The 19,803-nt window shown below is 41.3% G+C and overlaps 4 protein-coding genes across 4 annotated transcripts; all 4 read left to right on the top strand.

Moving 5' to 3' along the window:
* apoc1 (apolipoprotein C-I) lies at positions 1 to 1,258 on the top strand. Its single transcript, XM_076737491.1, has 4 exons — positions 1 to 119; positions 475 to 544; positions 632 to 767; positions 860 to 1,258. The coding sequence occupies exons 2-4, from the start codon at positions 490 to 492 to the stop codon at positions 918 to 920; spliced, it is 252 nt and encodes an 83-aa protein (XP_076593606.1). The 5' UTR covers positions 1 to 119; positions 475 to 489; the 3' UTR covers positions 921 to 1,258.
* Positions 1,259 to 6,049: 4,791 nt separating this feature from the next.
* Positions 6,050 to 7,749, top strand: apoa2 (apolipoprotein A-II). Its single transcript, XM_076736278.1, has 4 exons — positions 6,050 to 6,150; positions 6,378 to 6,422; positions 6,967 to 7,195; positions 7,329 to 7,749. Exons 2-4 carry the CDS (start codon positions 6,380 to 6,382, stop codon positions 7,483 to 7,485), a joined length of 429 nt encoding a protein of 142 aa, XP_076592393.1. The 5' UTR covers positions 6,050 to 6,150; positions 6,378 to 6,379; the 3' UTR covers positions 7,486 to 7,749.
* Positions 7,750 to 9,935: 2,186 nt separating this feature from the next.
* apoc2 (apolipoprotein C-II) lies at positions 9,936 to 11,366 on the top strand. Its single transcript, XM_076737962.1, has 4 exons — positions 9,936 to 10,042; positions 10,344 to 10,406; positions 10,551 to 10,716; positions 10,801 to 11,366. Exons 2-4 carry the CDS (start codon positions 10,358 to 10,360, stop codon positions 10,886 to 10,888), a joined length of 303 nt encoding a protein of 100 aa, XP_076594077.1. The 5' UTR covers positions 9,936 to 10,042; positions 10,344 to 10,357; the 3' UTR covers positions 10,889 to 11,366.
* A 3,993-nt stretch (positions 11,367 to 15,359) lies between these two features.
* On the top strand, positions 15,360 to 18,771 carry LOC143324380 (trypsinogen-like protein 3). Its single transcript, XM_076736771.1, has 5 exons — positions 15,360 to 15,399; positions 15,490 to 15,631; positions 16,395 to 16,648; positions 18,333 to 18,469; positions 18,604 to 18,771. The coding sequence occupies exons 1-5, from the start codon at positions 15,360 to 15,362 to the stop codon at positions 18,769 to 18,771; spliced, it is 741 nt and encodes a 246-aa protein (XP_076592886.1).
* Positions 18,772 to 19,803: the final 1,032 nt, after the last annotated feature.

Genomic DNA, 19,803 nt, shown 5'->3' with positions numbered 1-19,803 from the left:
GTTGACTTAAGTCTGCTGTTGTGCGTCACCCTGCTGGAACCGAGCTGCCTTATAAAGAGGAACACACACCAGCGCTCAACACACTCGATTTTATTTTTCTCCTCTCAGACTGAAAACAGGTATGTTTTGCATTTTCATTTGCATCAGTCCTAAAACTGAAAAATCTCTTAACTATGGGCCACTGACGCTGAAACTTAAAACTTAGGGCGTCACGTATTTATCCAAAAGTGTTGCTCTAACCTGAGGTGACCTAATTTTTAACATTGATCTCGTGTTTAAAGTAGCAGACGTGATTTAAAAGACAAGAAAAGAAAAATTGAGGAAGTTCCACCGCAGTTCGAAGCTTTTTAGCTGTGAAACTGTCGCGAACGGAGGGGCGTGGAGGGAGCTGTCCAGCCGCTGTGGTGCTGACGCACGGGGGCGCTGTTTTTAAACGCAAATAACCTGCGAGCCGTCTCTGTCCTTCCTCCTCAGAGAGTCACAGCCAAGATGAGACTGTTGCTTGCGGTTGCCGTGCTGGTGCTGGCTTTTGTCGCATACACAGGTGAGTCTTAACGCACTCCCTGCAGCCTCCCTGCTGCGCCTTCTTCCGCGCTGTGTAACCTTCCGCGTCTCTCGCTCTCACCTGCAGAGGCTCAGGAGGACACCGTTGAGGGGACGATCACCAGGTTTGGCCAGCATGTGACTGAGATTGGCTCGAACCTGTTGGAGAGGGGCAAGGATGCCATTGAACGGGCCCAAAACAGCGATATTGCAGTCGCTTCAAAGTAGGCACACACACGTAAAACAATAAGTCGGCCGGCAGTCATAGATATTTGACTGTATGTGACACACACGGTTTTTGTGCTCTCCTGTTCAGGAAGTTGTTCCAGGACGGCTGGGGAAAGCTGAAGGACACGTTGGCGGACCTCATCCAGTAGACAAGTGGACAGGTTTCTGTCTCCAGCCTTCAGCCTGCCCTCCGCCCCCCCATCTGACCTCCTCCCCTCTCCCCTGTTAGAGTACTGATATGACACATGGCACACTGCTCTGCTCACCAGGCAAACTGGTTTCACTGCCTCTTTGTAAAGAGATGTGTTTTTAAAAAATATGTATAATTTGAGTGTACTCTGTGCGTTCAAGACATGAAAAAATAAAAAATGTTTTTATAGAAATCCTGTGTTAGCATCAGTATTTCTTGGCGTAAAGAAGCTCTCACTGTACTAAATGAAAGAGTCTGTCATCGATGTTTGATGTCAATAAATGAGCTGGTCGATGACAGTATGGCCTCCATACATAAATCACTGCCATTCATTTCCTTTCTCACTGTTTCTAAATCATTACTGAGTTCTAAAATCCTGATAACATTTATAACAAGGGAAACAATGATGGGTTAAGATGTTTTTAGTGTCACATTTATTTATTTATTTTTGACAAATATATACATTTTTCTGAAAAGTCCAAAGGAATTTTAATGGAAGAAAGTGGGATGAACTCAGCCCATTGACAGATTTATTTGTTTTAACAAAATCTAATTTAAATGAGAGATAAAGTCGCACCATTTTTTTTTTTAATTAACAAATCAGTACTGACAAGATACTAATCAACTAATCAGAATTAGGCTCATTGTTAAGCAGCTTTTCACATTCACAGGATTTGCTTTGGTATGTCAGTGCATAATGGTCAAGGCAAACATCGTAAGAAAAGAAAAAGAAAAGTAAATATAAAATAGAAATGTCAAAGAGTAAATATGTGAAATATATCTGTATTAAAAGGAAAGTGGAGAGTTTTAAATGATTAGTGGGTAAAAATCAGATCTGAGGTCAGTATGACAGCTGCTGGAGTGAGAGCAGATTAAAAGAGGTCTTTACTTTCCAGACTGGCCTTTCATCGCTTGAACTCCTCGTGTAATCAGAGGACCATCAGTGTCTATGCTGTCTTCATTTGCTGTGGCTGAAGTTCTGTTGATGTATTTCTTTTAACATTTAATTTAAAAAAAAAAAAAAAAAAAAAAACACGCAAATTTATGACTTCCTGAACGTGAAAACACACGTTTGCCTTCATCAGTTTGTTCAACAACCAACCACTGACTGACCACAATGTGATCTGATTTTAAGTACTTTGGCCAATTATTTAGTCTCTATTTGGGTCAGTATCACTGAATGGGCAGTAAAGCTGATCACTTCATAGGCAGTAGTTTATTTGTGTTAATAGCTGGTACCAAAGGGCAAGTGCCAGCATGGCTGATTTTCTGGCATTTCACAACCTCTGGGCTAAAGTCACTGTTTATGCTGGGTTAATAATCCACCAGTCGTCCCAGTTCATTGAGATCTGTTTCTGTGAAGAGAACAGAGAGACAGAGCTGGTGCACAGAGGTCACAGAAGGCAATTCTGAAGCTAATCACTTTCACTTCGATCAGTTTGAGACGTCAAGTAAACGGCCACTTCTTCATCTGTTGTTATTCTGGGCACATTGTCAGCAAGTTCATGAATTTGACAATGCACCGTACAAGTTTCTGCTGTCGGATTTTGAAGGAAAATCTGCTTTCTGATGTGGATAAACTAAAAGCCACTTGACAAAGATTTAAAGTGTTATCTTGTTTGAAGCCGCTCACAGCTAAAAGCCATCTCAAAGCTCTTAAAGTAAGGGGCACAATCATTTCAAGATTCATACGGTGTGCAGGACAAACACACTGTAGTTTAACCTTTAACACAGTTATATTCTAAGAGTTAAGTTCTGAGAGTAAGAGTATTAATAATAACATGATGATGAATGGCTTTAAAACAAGTGTCAAACTGTTTGTGCTTTGATTTGTATTAATCAAATGTATATATATTTTACAATAAGTCTAACTTTTCTGATGCATGTGGGAGGCTGCAGTCATGTCAGACACACAAACACACACCCACGCGCACGCGCACGTACACTCACACACATGTGCCTGCCCACACACCCACCCACCCACACACGCCCACCCACACACACACACACACACACACACACACACACACACACACACACACACACACACACACACACACACATCTTTAACTCTGTAGCACAGTACAGATGTTTAAAACCCAACACACGAATTAAAAACAAGGACAAATCTTGATCCCATCTGTTTGGACAGCTGTGAGATCAGGTTTGTGAGTGAAACGTCGTTATGAACTCTAATTTCAACATTAGCGTTGACTCGTTCCCATTCAGAACATGCTGCAAGTGCAGAGCCGAAGTACTGAGAAGATTAAATTGATTTTGTGGTGGACTCTGCCCACAGAAATGCTTTGCTTGGCTGAAAATGTTTATCTATCTCTCTCCCGCCTCCAGTCTTCACTAAAACCCATATCTCTGCTGCCAGAACAGACACTGACTAGCCTGTATACATATCAGCCCCCACCAAACGGGCTGAGATATCTGATCCAAAGGGCGATCGGACTGTTCCTGAACTCAGCTAATGTTGATCTTGAAAAGATATCAAGAGTTCAGGATCTGCAGATCCAATTTGGATAGCAGCAGTAACAATGTCACCCTGCTAACATTTACAGGGGAGAGAAAAACAAATCACCAGTCAATCACCAGTATCTGAGATCAAAACCAGTAGCTCTTCATGTGACTGAGGATCACATTTCTCATCGAGGCAGCAGGAGTTTGCTCTTGAAGTTTTGTGTCTTTCACATCTTCTAAAAGTTTAATCCCAACCTGAACCTGAGCTCTTTAAGTGCCTGCTCATACATTTATCTCTGCATCATCGTGTCTATGTATCAGGGTTTTCTCTGAAAATGTCCAAACAGGACAGAAAGTACACACATAGACCTGTTGCTTTGCTCTCTCACATTTTTGTCAACAAGACGACCAAAAAAAAAACCAGAACACAACACGATGAAAGATCATTCGATCTAGACCAATGTGCACGCTGTTGCGGTCACCTAATACAAATAAAATGGCTCGATAACACTTGTTTCATTCAACTTGTGTTGACCAGAGCCAGAGGAAAAGGTAAAAATACCCGTTGTTACTCCTTTGCATGTGTTGTGATGTTAATGAACCCGTGGTCACATTTTGCTTCGAAACCAGTGATTTTATTTGAGTGATTTTGCTGTTCAGAGGGCACAAGGTGGAAACACAACGATGCTCTGTAACATAATGTTATGAGAACATGGTGGGTGGCAGCTGTGGCATCGAACTGGAAGTGCAAATAGATTACAATGGCGGTTTTTAGCTCTCTAAAAATAATCGTATGACAAAATAAATCACTGATGGTTGTGTTTCTCTCCTCTTTGGTCGTGGCAGATGCATATGAAAGAGCTCGTTTTCGCTCTCATCCTGCTATTGCAAGGTATGGCTTTAAAAAGAATCACTGTGCAACTTCAGTCTCAGTTCCTTCATGTCTGAGCTTGTTTCCACTTCTGCCTTTGCTCTTGTTGTCTGACAAACATCCTCCTCTGCAGCATGTGGACCACTTTTGGCCCAGACACCGGAACCGGTACAACCCGAGGCCCCAGGGATACTGCAGAGGCTGAGAGAGAGAGCCAGGTATCTCCACCAGCGCTGAGCTTGTCCTCTGCTTGCAGCTCATTAATGCAAGCAAGTTCGACTCGTTTGTAAATGATTGCCAGTTATCAGAATTGTTAAAATATTTTGTTTGTGTGTACCTTGGTGCTCATTTGTGTACTTTTGCATCTCACAGGGAAGCCAAAGCTAAAGTCCAGAATATGGGGGCAGCAGCGCTGGGCTTTGCTGGAGCTTACTATGAAGACCACATCCAGCCAGTGTCTGACAGCTATGCTGAATGGGCCCAAAGTATCAAGAGCGCTGTGTGGGAGAAGATCCAGACAACAGTCGAAAACTACACGCCGCTGACATTAAACTAGTCCAGTTGATCAAATTGAAAGAAAAGTTGGCCATAAATTAATATTCTTACCACATGACATATCTGTTATTCTTACCTCATACTGCTGAACTGATCTTTGCTGGTTATGTCAAATGAAGAAAGAATAAAAAAAAACCAAGATTCACATCAAACAGCTCCACTTGCTTCTGTAGTAGATGATGCTGTGTGGTCCCAGCTTGTCCTGCAAGGAAGGCAAAGAGAGAGGAAAAGATCATCAGAGGGAACGTTTAAAGGCAGGAATCAGAACAATTATGTTATCACAAATCAGTAAATTAATGTGTAAAATGATTTATTTACAGGAACAATCTGCAGTTTCTGCATATAACAATGCACTTACGCTGCAGGTTACTTTTCACTAAAACAACGTTGAACGAGTACAATACACTATCATTTTTTCATCTGACACCAGTTTGTTAAGCATTTTGGGCTCTATCTTTGTATGCAAGGAGCTGTATAAATAAAGTTATGATTGTAAAGTTATTATTCTTTTCATTACGCTCAGTTCTGCTATTGAATGACTAAATCTTACTATTTTAACTATGACTTTGGAAATTTCCCCCCTGTGGGACTAATAAAGGAATATCTCATCTTATTAGTGACCTAGAAATTAGACAAATGGGAGGATAACCGGTTATTTAACACCCTGCATACAGTTTGTATCAAGGTTTCAGGGTGAAAGGTGACGGCAGAAATCCCAGCATGCCTTGCACTGGGTTCAGCACAATGTGTCTAGACAGGTCCTGGTTGATTGACCTGCTGACCATTTGACTCTGATCTGAGCCTACGTTATAAAGTGATTGACTTGCTGTCGAAGACATGCTGATTAGCAAGAGTTAATCTGTGTCTTTTATTGCAGCAGGTAACAACACGCGCTTTAAATGTGGGTTTTTTCACCATATGAGACATGATGATTATGACAATACATGCACTGTAGTGTTGTGCACCCCTTAAACAGTATCAAAAGGGCTCCAAGTGCGTCGCCATATGAATACAGATAAAGATTTGCGGAACATTGCATAACCTCTTTGTCATGTTTCAACATACAGTATTTAAAGTGAATATCATGTACACTGGACTTTGTTTAGGTGAACGTGTGTGTGTGTGACTGTGCATGTGCATGCACGGGTGTGTGTAGGTGTGTGTATGCTCATCAGATGACGTTTGTTTGCAGTCCCCCCCTATATCATCCTGGCCAGATGTGAGCTCCGAGTTACAGACAACTCGCCCTCAGAGAAGACTGTCACTTCTTGGATCTGTACATCCAACTCAGCAGCAGGTAATCGCTCTTCTTGATGCAGCAGCTTCTCCTCTGAAGCCACTTCTGAATAAATCTCTTTTATAAAACATTTAGGTTTTGATTTTTGCACTCAGCGTCTGCAGGTTTACCAACAAATTTATCATCCGCTAATGTTCCAGTGTCACATGTGGAAAAGAATATTGATTCACCAAATGAGGAGTTCGATTTTAAGTTGTTTTTCCTCTTTTTTCGTGTGTGTGTTTCAGAGATGAATGCAAAATATGCCCTGGCACTGATCCTCGCTCTGCAGGGTAAGGCAACACACACCAGTGCAATCTGCAAACTGCAGTGTGTGGATTTAATTTACGACTGAAGCTGAACTACTGTGTGATCCATAGGAAGCAACTGAATTTAAAAGCAATGCTTTTCGTTTTTCAGACTCTCTGCATTCCTTGTTGTAAAGATTATAAAAGGATGAATGTTTTTATTGCATTCACATGTGTGGCAGTAATTTAATGGACATGGTTGCAAGGCTGGCTTTTGCACCGCTTTATCTGCGGTCGACACGCAAGATAGAGGAAAGGACTGATTTTGAAATAGCGCTGAGCCACTGTGGCAGACAACATTTATACAGTGGTCACCAGTCAAAGAAATCTGAAATCTTTTGGACACAATTAGTGAGTGAGAAGCCAAGATACACAAAACAGCTTTTCTTTGGCTTTAATTCACACTCAAACACATAAATCCTTGCTTTGATAATTCTTTCAAATTAACGTCTCATGATGATCTGTTGCCTTTTTCCAATCTGGGATTTGGTTCTAACATCAAAATCGTACCATTCTGATTTCATTCCAGTCTCCATGAGCCTGTGTGAGGTTCCTGCACCATCACAGGAGCTTACTGAAAAGTATGACACAATGAGAGGTCTCCTCTACAAGAGGCTGCTGACTGCTTACGAGAAGCTGCAGGCCTCTCTTTCTACAATGGAGCACGTCAGCAACAGCCCACACGGACAGGCTGTCAAAGACTACGTTGAGGAGTTACAGGTCAAGCCCGAGTTCCAAGCTGTCGTCAAGGTTGCCAGGTGAGTGAAAACCCTGCATTGTTTTAATGTCTCATGCTAAGAAATATGTCCAGTTCAGCTACAGATTTACTGTGAAGTATTTCCTAAATCCAACTGAAATCTTCAAATAATCTGTCTGCTCTGAATTGTGCAGTGGCATGGCTCAGGAGGCAGGTCCTCTGGTGGATAAGGCCCGCACAACAGTACTGGGTCTGTACGAACACTACCTGCGCCCCCATGTTGGCGAGCACCTGAGCAACGCCATCGACCACATCAAGGTCGTCCTGGACCAGGTCCTGCCCGTTGAATAATCGACCAGCTGAAGCCAACCACTTGTCAGCAGCCTGTAATAGATGATAGCTCATAGAAACTACACCAGTTTAGGCTGAGAAGAGCAATGCACAATGCAAATACAACATCCTTGCCAAATCATGCAGAGTTAAAAGCAGGGCAAATATGTCAACACCACCTATGCAAATTGTGCATGTACAGTATTTTGTGTTTGATACACTAACCAAAGTGTGATTGTGTATGTATATGTGTGAGTGTGTTCATTAAAATGAACTGGAAACCAACTGAGATGTGCGTCATCATTCAGACACGGAGGGTTCACTTCCTTTTTTTTTTTTTTTTTTTTTATCTTATCATATTATTTGAGCAGAACAAAAGATGTCCCAGACTCCACTTAATCAGAGTGTCAAACAGGTCTAGACAGACGTTTTTATCCAGCTAACAAAGCAAAAACAAAATTTAATTAAATACACAAAGATGATTCAATCAAACAACATTGGTTTATAAGATCAGCTGCCACTTTGCTAAAACTGCCATTTAAATGCTTTGCACTGATGAACACAGACACAAGACTTTTGTTTGTCTCATATTTTTAACAGGTACACTTTGTCGTCTTTATTCTGAGCAAAGCTCTTGGATCTCAGAGTCAGTTTGGCCCAACTTTCTTCCCAGAATGGTGAAAGATTATGCCAACAGGCTGGATATCTAAAAGATTAATGCATCTCACTGATCAAAGTACGAAACCACAGTATAATTAACTTGAAATGCAAATGTTGAATACAACTTGTCCGTGTTGTTAGAGTGAATCACAGCTCACTAAAGCATCTGTTTTATTTAGTGTTGGTAGATGTTTCCTATAGGCCAAGCCAGAGCTCATTTTGAATGATGGCAAGTTGTGCAAGAGCAACAAAATGTGGCTTTTTCAGACTTTCCTGGCCTTTTTAGCATTTATATGCAAATTATGCACAGCAAAGAACAAAACTGATAAGATATGGTGCCACTGTTCCTGTAAGCATCGACGGCGTCCTCATGCAGCTTAATGTCATCTCTAGCAGAGCTGAGTCATCACAACACCGAATCTGCTGGATTTAAGCAAACTGCAAACTTTTCGACAGTTGGAATCCTATACTGCCGCTGACAGCTATCCTCAAACTGACCTGAGCTCACAACCAACGTGACATGTGAGGCTGGATCACGTGATTGGCTGTCATGTTTACTCGGGACTTGATCAACAAGTAGCCATTACGGAGAAAACGACCTCTGAAACAGAGCAGATGAGAACAGACACCTTTTTAATTACACAGCATGAGGACCACTGATAGCTGGGAAGTTGAAGTTTGACGCTTAATACATAAAAATAAAACCTAAAGCTTCCGTAAACTCATGATCTGTAGGTTATTTTTGCAAAGAATGTCCCACTTGAGCTAAAAAATAAACATGTTTGTTTCACAATACTGTGTACAAATGATCTGCCATGGCAGGCAGAAAAGCATTTGCACTTATCAATATTATACTATTTTACTATATTATACTATACTTACTATATTTAGCATCAATATAAGCTTAAAAGAGGCTAAAAAGGCAAATTTATCAAAAAAAAAAATCAATTTAAAAAAAGCAATAGAAGAAGTCGAAAGGGTATTAAACAAAACATAAATGAAAGTCATATGAGCACACCACGATCAACAGAAACCACACAAGATGGCACCGTCTGCACTTTGCACTCCCGCGTTCATCTGACATGAAATCACATGGAGGAAAAAAAAACATTTCATGTTTCACCTACACCAGCAAATCCTGTGCTAAAACAGCTGTTTCTCCATGTCTGATTAGGAACCCACTGATGAGTAGAAGGTGGTTTTACACGGACAAGAGAAAGAGATTCTGTGTCTCACAAATAATGAAAAAATATCCCCAAATAAACGTCGAGAAAAGCTGGAAGGCGTCTTTTAGCTGCAGCCAATCTAATCTAGCTTGCCCAAATATTTCATAACATGAACGAGCTGGATGACGTGTTCAGCACACTCTCGACTTATGACCGTCTTAATAGGACTTAGGACTACTGTGATGTGACGTGAATGCATCACCACCATTATGCAAGTGGCAAGTGCGTCCTTATGGAGGTTGAGAACAGGGCAAGGTGTAAGAGAGTGCTGCATTAATGAACGACTAAACCAATCAATGGAAAACAATTGACTGCGGTGCATTCAGAGATAAAGGGTGGACATGTAGCGTCAGTGGGAAATGTATCAATATGAGCCCACCCAACCCCCCCCCCCCCCCCATCCCCCCCCAGCCCCTGAGCTTATCAAATCAAATCAGACTAAACTCCAGGGTGGCTTTTGATTGCGTTTAAAGTCCCTCTTACTTTATTAACATCCTCCTGTTTTATCAAGACACACGGTCACACGTACTCCCACAAGCACACAACGGTGCAACAGCACAGGTTTATCTACCACAGAGTGCACTTTGGCTCTGGGAGCAACAAGTCAACACATCGCTCCTATATAAACAGGCTGGGCCAGTGGTGCGTTTTACTCTGTTTTCTTCATCATTTCATTTCTGGAGGGGAGTACAGTGAGTACTGACACTTTTACTTCAACCGTTGAACTGGGTAGAGTGTGACACTCGTAGAAACGCATAAAGGCTGTGTTAGATGAGAGAACATTTGGAAAAAAAAAAAAAAAAAAGAGATTTTGAGACATGTTCAGCAGAATTGAAAGTAAGAAAATTTGTGTTCATGTCAGATGAGTGGAGAAGTTAATATCAACACTAATCTGACATTGTTGGTGTGGCTGGAGAAATGTGTGACAATGTCTCACCCTAGTGGATAAAGGGAGGTAAGTGTTAAATGTCTCTATATTCTCTGTCCTCACAGACACGAGGGACACCATGAACAAGCTGCTGGTCATTACTGTGCTGGTCGCGCTCTTCGCTCTCAGTAAGTCCATTCTCAAAGCAGGAAACTGTCGTCGGAATAGCAGAAATCATTGATGGAAAAATATCGATTGTTTTTCTGATAAACTGCGGTACCCTTTGACCCCCCACCCCCACTCCCACCCCCACCCCGACCGGCTCTGCGCAGGCGCTGAGAGCTTCCGTGTGCCGAGGCAGGCTGAGGAAGAGCAGGAAGAGCAGGGGACCCTGACCAAGATCTCAAACACCGTCAAGTCCTACTACGACAGTGCCGTCAATACCGTCAGTGACTGCCTGGACAGCGTCAAGGGCATGAAGCTGGAGGAGAAAGCAGCGTAAGAGATCTTAAACACAGAGTCGGCAAAATGCAAAGTGCAGATTTATATTTCAACCCTTGTCTTTCTGTGTGTCGCCCACAGGAATCTTTACACTGATACTGTCACAGTTGTTAGCACCTACGTTGGAATTTTCAACGACCAGCTTTACCACTACGTGTACCCCGAGTAGTAAACAAAAACTGACTTCCTATGAGCTCAGTTTTTTATTTTTTTATGACAGAACAAGAACTTTCAAACTCCACAGCAAAGGCCCAAACGTCATCTGAACCTGCTCGTATTTCACGTCACCCAAGCCTTAAAACCTCAAACAGCATCTTCAAAAATACTGGACCCCGTGGCGTTAATGGTGATTTCCTGGGTGACCGATTGTTCAAATGGGGAAAATAAAAGCAAAGAAAACAGCTTGCACAGAGGAACTGGACAGAACAACTTGGCGGCCACAATCAAGGGAACACACCTCACCTCATCATGTACCAGCTAATTTCTCCATGGGTCTAAGAATTAGGAAAGCTCTGAAAATAATGCAAATATTAACAATCTATCGCCACCTATTGGTGTTTTTGTTACTTCACAGTTTTCTCTCTCTGTCATCCCACCTCTGAATACATTTATTTGTGTCATATCTTGAAATAAACTATTTATACCACAAACTGGTGTCTGTGGTTGATAAATGAGAATTTAGTTTACTGTTTGATACAGTGAAATCGTGCGTATTTCTCCTGCCTCTTTGTGTAAAACTTTCACTTCTCTTGATCTCACTGATCAGGCGTTTATGTCTGCATGGATCTGCGATGAGGCACCAGACTTTTTATCGGCTGAGGCAGCACCAGAACAGACGCTTCTGCTGCAATTAATAATGGATTAAAAGAAACAACATGTAAAATGTGAGCGCGGAGAAACCGACGGAGATGAATGAACAACAAAGACCGTGATGTTTGCTTTGTGGATCCTGACAACCAGTGGTGCAAGAACGTTGTGATTTCTAATTAATGCATAAATCTACAACATGTGGCCTCTTCTGAAGCTACAACCCAAACAAACAAAAGAGATAAATTTGCTTTCAGGCTGCATCTCGTTCAGCTGTTTGAAAAGATCGACAGTCTACCAGGACAGGAACGGGACAAACTACACATTTGTGTGTATTTTAAGGACTGAAATATTCTAATACCTCTGAAAAAAAAAAACCTCTACAGTTAGAGCTTCTGTATAATCATACAGACGAATAATTTAGACATAGTGCCATGTGCAGATGCTTGTATTTGCAGCCATGCTGGTATTTGTGCCCAGATCTGTCCAGACTCAGGTTGGAAACAACTGCATTCTGTCTGTATTTGGTTTCAGAATCGGTCTGAAATGTTTTCTCTCAGCGAACAGCTGGGATCAGGTTTGACTTTGACACCAATGTGATTTAATCTGCGGGCATCTGCAACTGCTGCACATCACACAGCAAGAGCAGAGGACTGCTGTGGCAATCAGAACTTTCCTGTGGCTCTGACTTTGATCAGCTCTGATTTTGGTGCATTCACAGCGTTATTCAGAGCTGTCCACAGATCAGATTTCCCCACATCGCAGCACCTCAAAGGGACAGTACTTTAAAGTGAGCGTACATATCCAGTGGTGCTGGGACGGAGTGAGGAGGGTTCTGCTGGACCTGGACCCTGTGAGTGTGAGCTGATAGTGACACGTACCTTTAATCAATATTATATCGCTAAACTTGAGAAATTAAAATTTCGTTTGACTCATGATGACCTGACTTTGTCACGTTTTCTCATAGAGCTAATTTTGAATTACAATGTGTTTAAAAAGATTGAGGGTTTGTCATCACTCCCCGTCCATCATACGGACAGCAGACTATTTAAAACTGCTGCTGCGTCTCTCTGCCCATATGCCACATATGAAACAGATGTTTCTTAAGAGGTGTGTTTCCAGTCGAGTCGAAAGAATCCAAAACACTTTCAAAGAGCAAAAACATCAATGCAGCGAGCAGCAGATCTATTAGTTTAAGGGGAAAGAATTAACTCAGAACAGATTTTCATGAAAAATGAACTGATCACTCAGGTTTTTCCACCAGCACTGTTAGTCTTTATGTGATGGATAACTATTACAAAGAACTTGACAGTAGTGAACCAGCTGGAGCTGGATTTCTGGATTCAGAGATACTTAATGTTGGGTGCTGCCAGGTAGTCTTCTATTGTTATGTATGCAGATGACTCTGCCCATTATAGCCATGACTTAGCCAGTGTCTGTAAAAACAATATGATTGTAATTCTAAATTCAAATGCTAAATGGAAACTGGAGATTATGTAATAGTCATGAGTTCTGCCTTTATATCAAAGGCTTCAAGCTGGATTGAGCTCATCAGATCAAATTATTGGGAGTTACACCTGATCAGAGTCTGCGGTAACTGATTAGTGTTGAGTAAACATGACAGTATCAGAAGAAAATGTTCCACTTTTATCAACCAAGTGTAAATAATTAATTATCGGTCTTCAGTATCTTGAGGACTGTTCAGTTATATGGTCCCCTGCTAATAAATTGATCTTGATAAAGTTCAGTTTGCTCTAATAAGGCTGAACTTCTCTGTCATTCATGGTGCACTCTGCTTGCTGACACAAGCCAGAGTTCATATGCAGTCTGCTTGTTTTCAAGATGGAAACAATCTTCAGCATTTTGCTGTGTTGAGATTGTATTAATGTTTTATTTGGACATCTTTTAATGTCAAGACCCCAGAAAGATTAAGTACCTGCTATGGCCAAAGCTAATGGGGCTCCAATAAAATATACAGAATCAACTGCAGTGTTTATATGAAAAACAGACAAACGAGGGAGGCTGTAATATGGAAAACGTTAGGAATTCCTGAAGGTCACGAAAAAACTGAAAACTGAGCTCATGAAATGTGAGGGTTCCCCCACCTGAATTTAGAAATTCTTTAAACTATCAATAGACAAAAAGTCTTTTTATCTCATCTTTTTAGAAACTTCAAAAAGAGAATATCATTCGGCCATCACTTGGTTTCCCAAAAGGGCAGCAGAAGTTGAGCAATCTTAGATGTTTTCAGACAAGCCTTTTAAAGTTGCATGATGGTAAAATATTAACTTTATGAACAGCAGCAGGCATAACATCTCCGCTCTTATCTCCTTAAATATTACTTCTCGTAATACTACTAAAGCCTTGTTCATTCATCAATGACACCATTGATCATTTTAGAGGGCACTCAGCACAATCTAACCATAAAAATGGGTTTAATGTAAACCACAAACTGTGCACAGCAGCTCTTTGCTGACCTTCCATCTACAACCACGTTTCCAAAAAGTTGGGGCACTGTGTTAAATGTAAAAAGAAACAGAATATGAGGATTTGTAAAACACTTAAACGTAAACAAGCACATATTTAACTGAAAATAGCATAAAGATCAAATGTTAAAACTGGGAAATTTCATTATTTTTGAAAATTGTATCCTCATTTTGAACTTGATGCCAGCAACATGTTTCTAAAAAGTTGGGACAGTTTAACACTCTGCTGTCTTCAGGAGTTCGGGGTCTTCTCTCTCATATCTTATGTTTCATACATTTCAATGGGTGACAAGTCAACCAGGCCAGTTTAGCACCCGGACTCTTTTAGTATGGAGCCATGTTGTTGTAATACATGTAATGGCATGACAAGTAGATGTCATCTACTTGTCAGCATACGTTGCTACAAAACCGGTATATATGGTTCAGCATTAATGGTGCCTTCACAAATGTCGAGTTTCATCTTGCATTTGTGGAGCAATGACCTGTGTTCACATACATTGGTTTTTGGAAGTGTTTCTGAGCCCATGCAGTGATGTCCACCACAGAGTCATGTCAGTTTTCAATGCATTGCTGTCTAAGGTCCAAAGATCAAGGCCATCCAGAACTGGCTTTTGGCCTTGTCCCTTGTGTACAGAGATTTCTTCAGATTCTCTCAAACTTCTATTGACATTACATAATGCACACAATGACATCTGCAAATTCTTTGCAATTTCATGTTGAGAAACATAACTCTTAACTTGGTGCACTATTTGCTAGCACAGTCTGTCGCAGGGCGGCACACCCCTCCCCATCTTTACTTCAGAAAGCCTCCCTGTGAGGCTCTTTCTATAGCCAATCATGTTACTAACCTGTTGCCAGTTACGCTAATTAATTGTGAGATTTTCCACCAGGTGTTTTCTTTTTCTGTTCAGTCTTTTGTAAGAACTGTCCCAACTTTTTAGAAACATGTTGCTGGCATCAGATTCTAAATGAGGATACAATTTTCCAAAGCAATGAAATTGCTCAGTTTCAACATTTGATATCTTTGTGCTATTTACAAAAACACAAAAACTGCAAATGGGATCTAGTATTTTTGAACAATGTCTTTCATAAGGGCCTCCTTTTGCTCGGAAAAGAAAGGAAAGGTTGCTGTAAACAAGGTGTGTCTCTCTAACTAATGTATTGTTACGCAAAGATGTTGACAATCTCCCTGATAAGGTCATCATAAAGGTCACAGCTGAACTGGAAATGATCCTGGGTAGTAATAAATCAGGCTGTTCCTCCCATCGCCCTCTAAAAAAGCATGCCGGTATAAAGAGGTACAATCAGAGCTGCAGAAGAACACCGCAGAAACCACAACTACGCAGCATGAAACTTCTCCTTTTGGTGGTTGCTTTAGGCCTCGCAGGTAGATGTTTACCATGTTATGCTTAAAACTAAATGAATTAATATTTGAATAGACATTTATTTTCTCTTCGGTCTCATTGGTGTGTTACAGGAGCGTCTCCCCTGAAGGACGACAAGGTGTGTCAGCCTCACTCCAGACCCTGGCAGGTCTACTTGCATGGTGGAGAATTGTCCTGCAGTGGAGTTCTCATTGACAAATGGTGGATAGTAACCTCCTTTCTATGTGCAATCAGGTAAGTATGAGCGTCTGTGAATATGTGTGTTGTGATATTTCTTCGTCAGAGTCATTCAAAACACGACCTTAAATGTGAACTATTGCATTTCCTTTGGTTAAGCAGTAGGCTGTTTTCATCTTAATTGCAGCACCATAATTTATTCCACATCCAATTTCCCCGAAATATCAGCAGTGAAATCACGTTTGAGCTGAGTAAAACCTGGCTGAGGTGCTTGATGTGTTTGCCATTGCTGGAATTCAACCATGTATTATTCAAATTCTGCATAATTTTGCACCTTTAATTCAGTTGCTGCAGCCTCTTCAGCTTGACCTTCAATCTTCAGCTCCTCCACTGTCATTTTGCCTGACAAAATTAAAAGCAGAAAGTTTTGTAATTATATTTATTGAACCCCACACGAGTGATTCATGAATAGGTCAGACATTTTTGTCAGCTGTTTTTTCACCATTTAAACGTCTTAGATAAATTATGTCACGAGAATATGTCAGAATTGGACGAGCCGATCAGCGAAGCATGTAGAGATGTGTCTGAGTATTTAACTTGGTAATAATGCTGTTCCTGGGTGTAAGGAAGGCCTGGCATTGTTGCCAGAACTGCTGCAAATTGAACTTGTGTTCCTCCTTAATTAAACCACATTCATTAACCCGCTGTGCACGTCTGATTAAGGCTTACTGTTCCTCGGTCATGGGCCTCTTTCTGCCTAAGGCCTGAAAGGTCTGCCTGAGATTAATATATTACCGTCCCTCTTCCCCTGTCCTTGCAGATCTGACAGCACCATTGCATCTCTTGGGGAACATGACGTTACTGTGGAGGAGGGCACAGAGCAGCACATCCATGTTGCTGATGTAATCCATCACAGTCCGTACCGCTCACCCCTCCACAGCCTCTCGATGGTCCGCCTGGCCTCACCCGCCCGCTTCACCGAGTACGTGCAGCCCATCCCTCTGCCCAATCGCTGCCCGCAGCCCGGAGAGACCTGCTATGTCAGCGGCTGGGGATCCACCATCCCAAATCAATGTAAGTGGATTTAAAGGTGCTACTCTGGCTTTTGCACCTCATTAACTTGTCACCACAGTAGAGTTTAGTATAATTGCCGCAAAGCCAGTCTTCCATAATCCAGTCCACAAGTATTCCCTGTCCGACAAGACTTTGACTCCAGTTTTTCCACGAATATCTGTTCTAACTAGAGCTTTTATTAAATTTTCTTAGATTTCGTGATTCATAATCGAAATGCGTTATGTGTAAGAATATTGCAGCAGGCAAAGTTGGTGGACTACTGGGTAGTTTATGGTACTTTATGATATTACATCAAAATTTATTAGATAATTCTATTAATAATAATCAATAATCTAAATCTGCAATGGAACTAATACAATAAGCAAAAAAGTACAATATTTCCCTCTAATATGTAGTCGAGTAAAGTATAAAGTAGCATACAATGGAAATAAAGTACAAGTACCTCAAAATTGTATTTAAGAACAGTATTTGAATAAATGTACTTACGTTACTTTCTACCGCTGGTGGGGTCTCATTTCTCCCAGTGCAACAGAAATGCAAATGTCACCGGTTCAGCAAGGACAGTTCCCTCAGTGGAAAATGTTCCCATGAAAATTGTACACGGTTAATTATGTGGGTCATCTATTCAGCTCCACTGTATCAGGCACTGATTCTGAAAAGAGGTGTTAAATGCTTTATTTTTTTAAATGTTGTGAGCAATAAATTAAATGCCATTAATCTAATTTGGGTGAAATGACCCTTTAAATAGCCGGGAGGAGAGAGGCACCCGTGTATTTGAGGGAAAAATTGTTCATCACTGCGAAGCATGAAGTCCCACAACACAATAATCACACACAACCACATCATGTCTAACCTTAGCTGCTAACAGGACAGGCTACGATGATGTGGGTACCTGCACTGCTGCGCTTATTCATGGGAGCTGTAGCTTACTTTACTGCTAACTCATGCTAACGTATAGCACAAAATACTGCCATGAACAGACAGGATTACAAAACTGGAAAACTCAAATCAGCTACCAGTGTGTCACATTATAAGAAAACCCAAATCTTTTGATTTAGAACACAAACAAATGCAATTTCTTTTCAAGTACTACACAACTTTATTCCTGTTCAAGTGAAATAATGCAGGGTTCAAGTAGCACCAGCCACTTTACAGCAGGGAACATTTATCGGACATTTATGGCTGGGTAAAGATAAAGAAATACAGAATGTGCTGCTATTATTTAACATTTTCACCAGGACTCAAGGGAATGCTGGATTCTGATCAGCAGATGGATATAACCCTGCTAAAATGCTCATTAATATTCTGGTCATTGCAGCTCTAACAAGGCATGAGCGCTCTGTTTTATTAATGGCTAAAAATGGCTTTCTTTAATCAGAGCAGCTTCTAATTGGCTGTCAAAATGCCAGGTCAGTGATCAACATGAATTAAAAGAGGTAGACCTTGAAAACAGTACTTACCCAAGGTTTAGACTTCATGCTCCGCTGCAAGAAGTGGTAATGCACAGAAAAGGGATGCAATCCATAGACCAGCTGTGGGGAAGGAAGGAAGGAAGCATTTGGTCAAAAAATGAGTGGCAGATTGATGAGCGATGGTACAGAATATATCAAAAAAGACTAAATTGTACTTATGTTACACGTGCTTAGATTGAATGTATCAGAGTAACCCACCTCCTTTGACACAGATGCGCCTCCTCATTATCTGAAGTGCATAACGGTGCCTGTTGTGGATGACCAGACTTGTCTGAATACGTCCCCTGACACTGTGATCTGGAGCCCGGGCATGGTCTGCGCAGGTCAAGCAAACACGGATAACTGCTTGGTGAGCGTGGTCACAACCCAAAGACGCTGTGAATCAGACCTCTGGATTCGTCATGTCTGCATCTGTTCTGGTGCTTAATCTGACCTGTCATCTGTCTCTCTGTCCTCATCCTCCCTTCCTGTCTCCCACTGTAGGATGACATTGGGAGTGTGATGGTGTGTGATGGCAGGCTGCAGGGCCTGGATTGGTTCGCAAATGGCTGCATGAACCCGGCCTATCCCACCGTCTACACCAAGCTGTGCGAGTACAATGACTGGATCAGCAACGTGATGGCCGAATACAGACCCACTGCGTTGCCATAGGTGACTACATGAGGCAGCAGAGAGACATTCATTCACATTGCAAACGCTGCCTCTGGCCACTTTACTGGGAAGTAAAACTCACAGTTTAAGGGTCTGCCCTTTCAGCCAGTTAAGTAAGACAAAGTACTGTTGCATTTCATAGGTGAGATTCAATGAGTTATGGACATTATGCAGCAGACTCAGCTGCATTTCTATCTGCATCAAAGCTCAAAAATGTAGATTTCTACAACAACAAAAAATAAAATGTCACGTGTTTCCAGAAATCATGTTTTCTTAATGAATTTTCGTACACCTTTCCCTCATTTGCCTCAGAAAGCCATTTCCACAGCTGGCTAATAGCTGCTGCTAATTAGCACAGATTTTTTTTTTTTTTCCACAGTAGATGATTATTTCACACACGCTGCTGTGTATGTGACTACGATGATGAATTAGATATGACAGCAACTGTTTGTTTTGCTCTCCATGTTGACATTAAAAGCGTTTAATCTGCCTCAAAGGAGAGTGAATGTCAGACTTGCATTCATCAGGTGGCCAGAAACTGCAGTCCAAATAAATTATGATGTTGCTCCATTTACTGGATAGGCAACCGTCTAAGTCCACCATATCAATTTGTTAGGATAATACTAATGTCAAGGTTGTGCTTACAGCTTGTTCTGCTGCCTTTAAGTGGCCAAAAAAAATCAGGTTCGATCGTTTGAAATGTCATTTTTAAGTAACATGGTCCAGATTTGTCAGTAACAGCAAACTAGCCTTTTTGATTAGAGGGGTAGCTGGCATTTTGCAAATAATGGACGGGTCACTTTTGAATAAAACACTTCATTTCTGTTCATGTCTCACAGTGAAATCAAATGATTCTGCAGCCAGCAAATGCTCCCACGACAAAGGGTGAGCAGCATTAATGTGAAGCACCACTAGATGGGAGTAAAGCCCAATAATAAGGAAACACCTTTCACCAAAGTCCCACACAGAGAGGACAGAAAGAGAAGACAGACATCAGGACAATGTGGAATCTTGCATTCTATATTTGTGTGA

This window comes from Chaetodon auriga, chromosome 8, assembly GCF_051107435.1.
Source record: "Chaetodon auriga isolate fChaAug3 chromosome 8, fChaAug3.hap1, whole genome shotgun sequence".
Taxonomy (NCBI): domain Eukaryota; kingdom Metazoa; phylum Chordata; class Actinopteri; order Chaetodontiformes; family Chaetodontidae; genus Chaetodon; species Chaetodon auriga.
This window is presented reverse-complemented; position numbering and strand designations above follow the sequence as displayed.

Bases quoted from the DNA above. Each gene is read 5' to 3' on its own strand.
- apoc1 (XM_076737491.1), top strand. From the start codon at position 490: ATGAGACTGTTGCTTGCGGTTGCCGTGCTGGTGCTGGCTTTTGTCGCA. The intron at 545-631 runs GTGAGTCTTAAC...TCTCACCTGCAG, and splicing joins GGCTTTTGTCGCATACACAG to AGGCTCAGGAGGACACCGTT. The intron at 768-859 runs GTAGGCACACAC...TCTCCTGTTCAG, and splicing joins GATATTGCAGTCGCTTCAAA to GAAGTTGTTCCAGGACGGCT.
- apoa2 (XM_076736278.1), top strand. From the start codon at position 6,380: ATGAATGCAAAATATGCCCTGGCACTGATCCTCGCTCTGCAGG. The intron at 6,423-6,966 runs GTAAGGCAACAC...ATTTCATTCCAG, and splicing joins ACTGATCCTCGCTCTGCAGG to TCTCCATGAGCCTGTGTGAG. The intron at 7,196-7,328 runs GTGAGTGAAAAC...TGAATTGTGCAG, and splicing joins GCTGTCGTCAAGGTTGCCAG to TGGCATGGCTCAGGAGGCAG.
- apoc2 (XM_076737962.1), top strand. From the start codon at position 10,358: ATGAACAAGCTGCTGGTCATTACTGTGCTGGTCGCGCTCTTCGCTCTC. The intron at 10,407-10,550 runs GTAAGTCCATTC...GGCTCTGCGCAG, and splicing joins GGTCGCGCTCTTCGCTCTCA to GCGCTGAGAGCTTCCGTGTG. The intron at 10,717-10,800 runs GTAAGAGATCTT...TGTCGCCCACAG, and splicing joins AAGCTGGAGGAGAAAGCAGC to GAATCTTTACACTGATACTG.
- LOC143324380 (XM_076736771.1), top strand. From the start codon at position 15,360: ATGAAACTTCTCCTTTTGGTGGTTGCTTTAGGCCTCGCAG. The intron at 15,400-15,489 runs GTAGATGTTTAC...GGTGTGTTACAG, and splicing joins GGTTGCTTTAGGCCTCGCAG to GAGCGTCTCCCCTGAAGGAC. The intron at 15,632-16,394 runs GTAAGTATGAGC...CTGTCCTTGCAG, and splicing joins TCCTTTCTATGTGCAATCAG to ATCTGACAGCACCATTGCAT.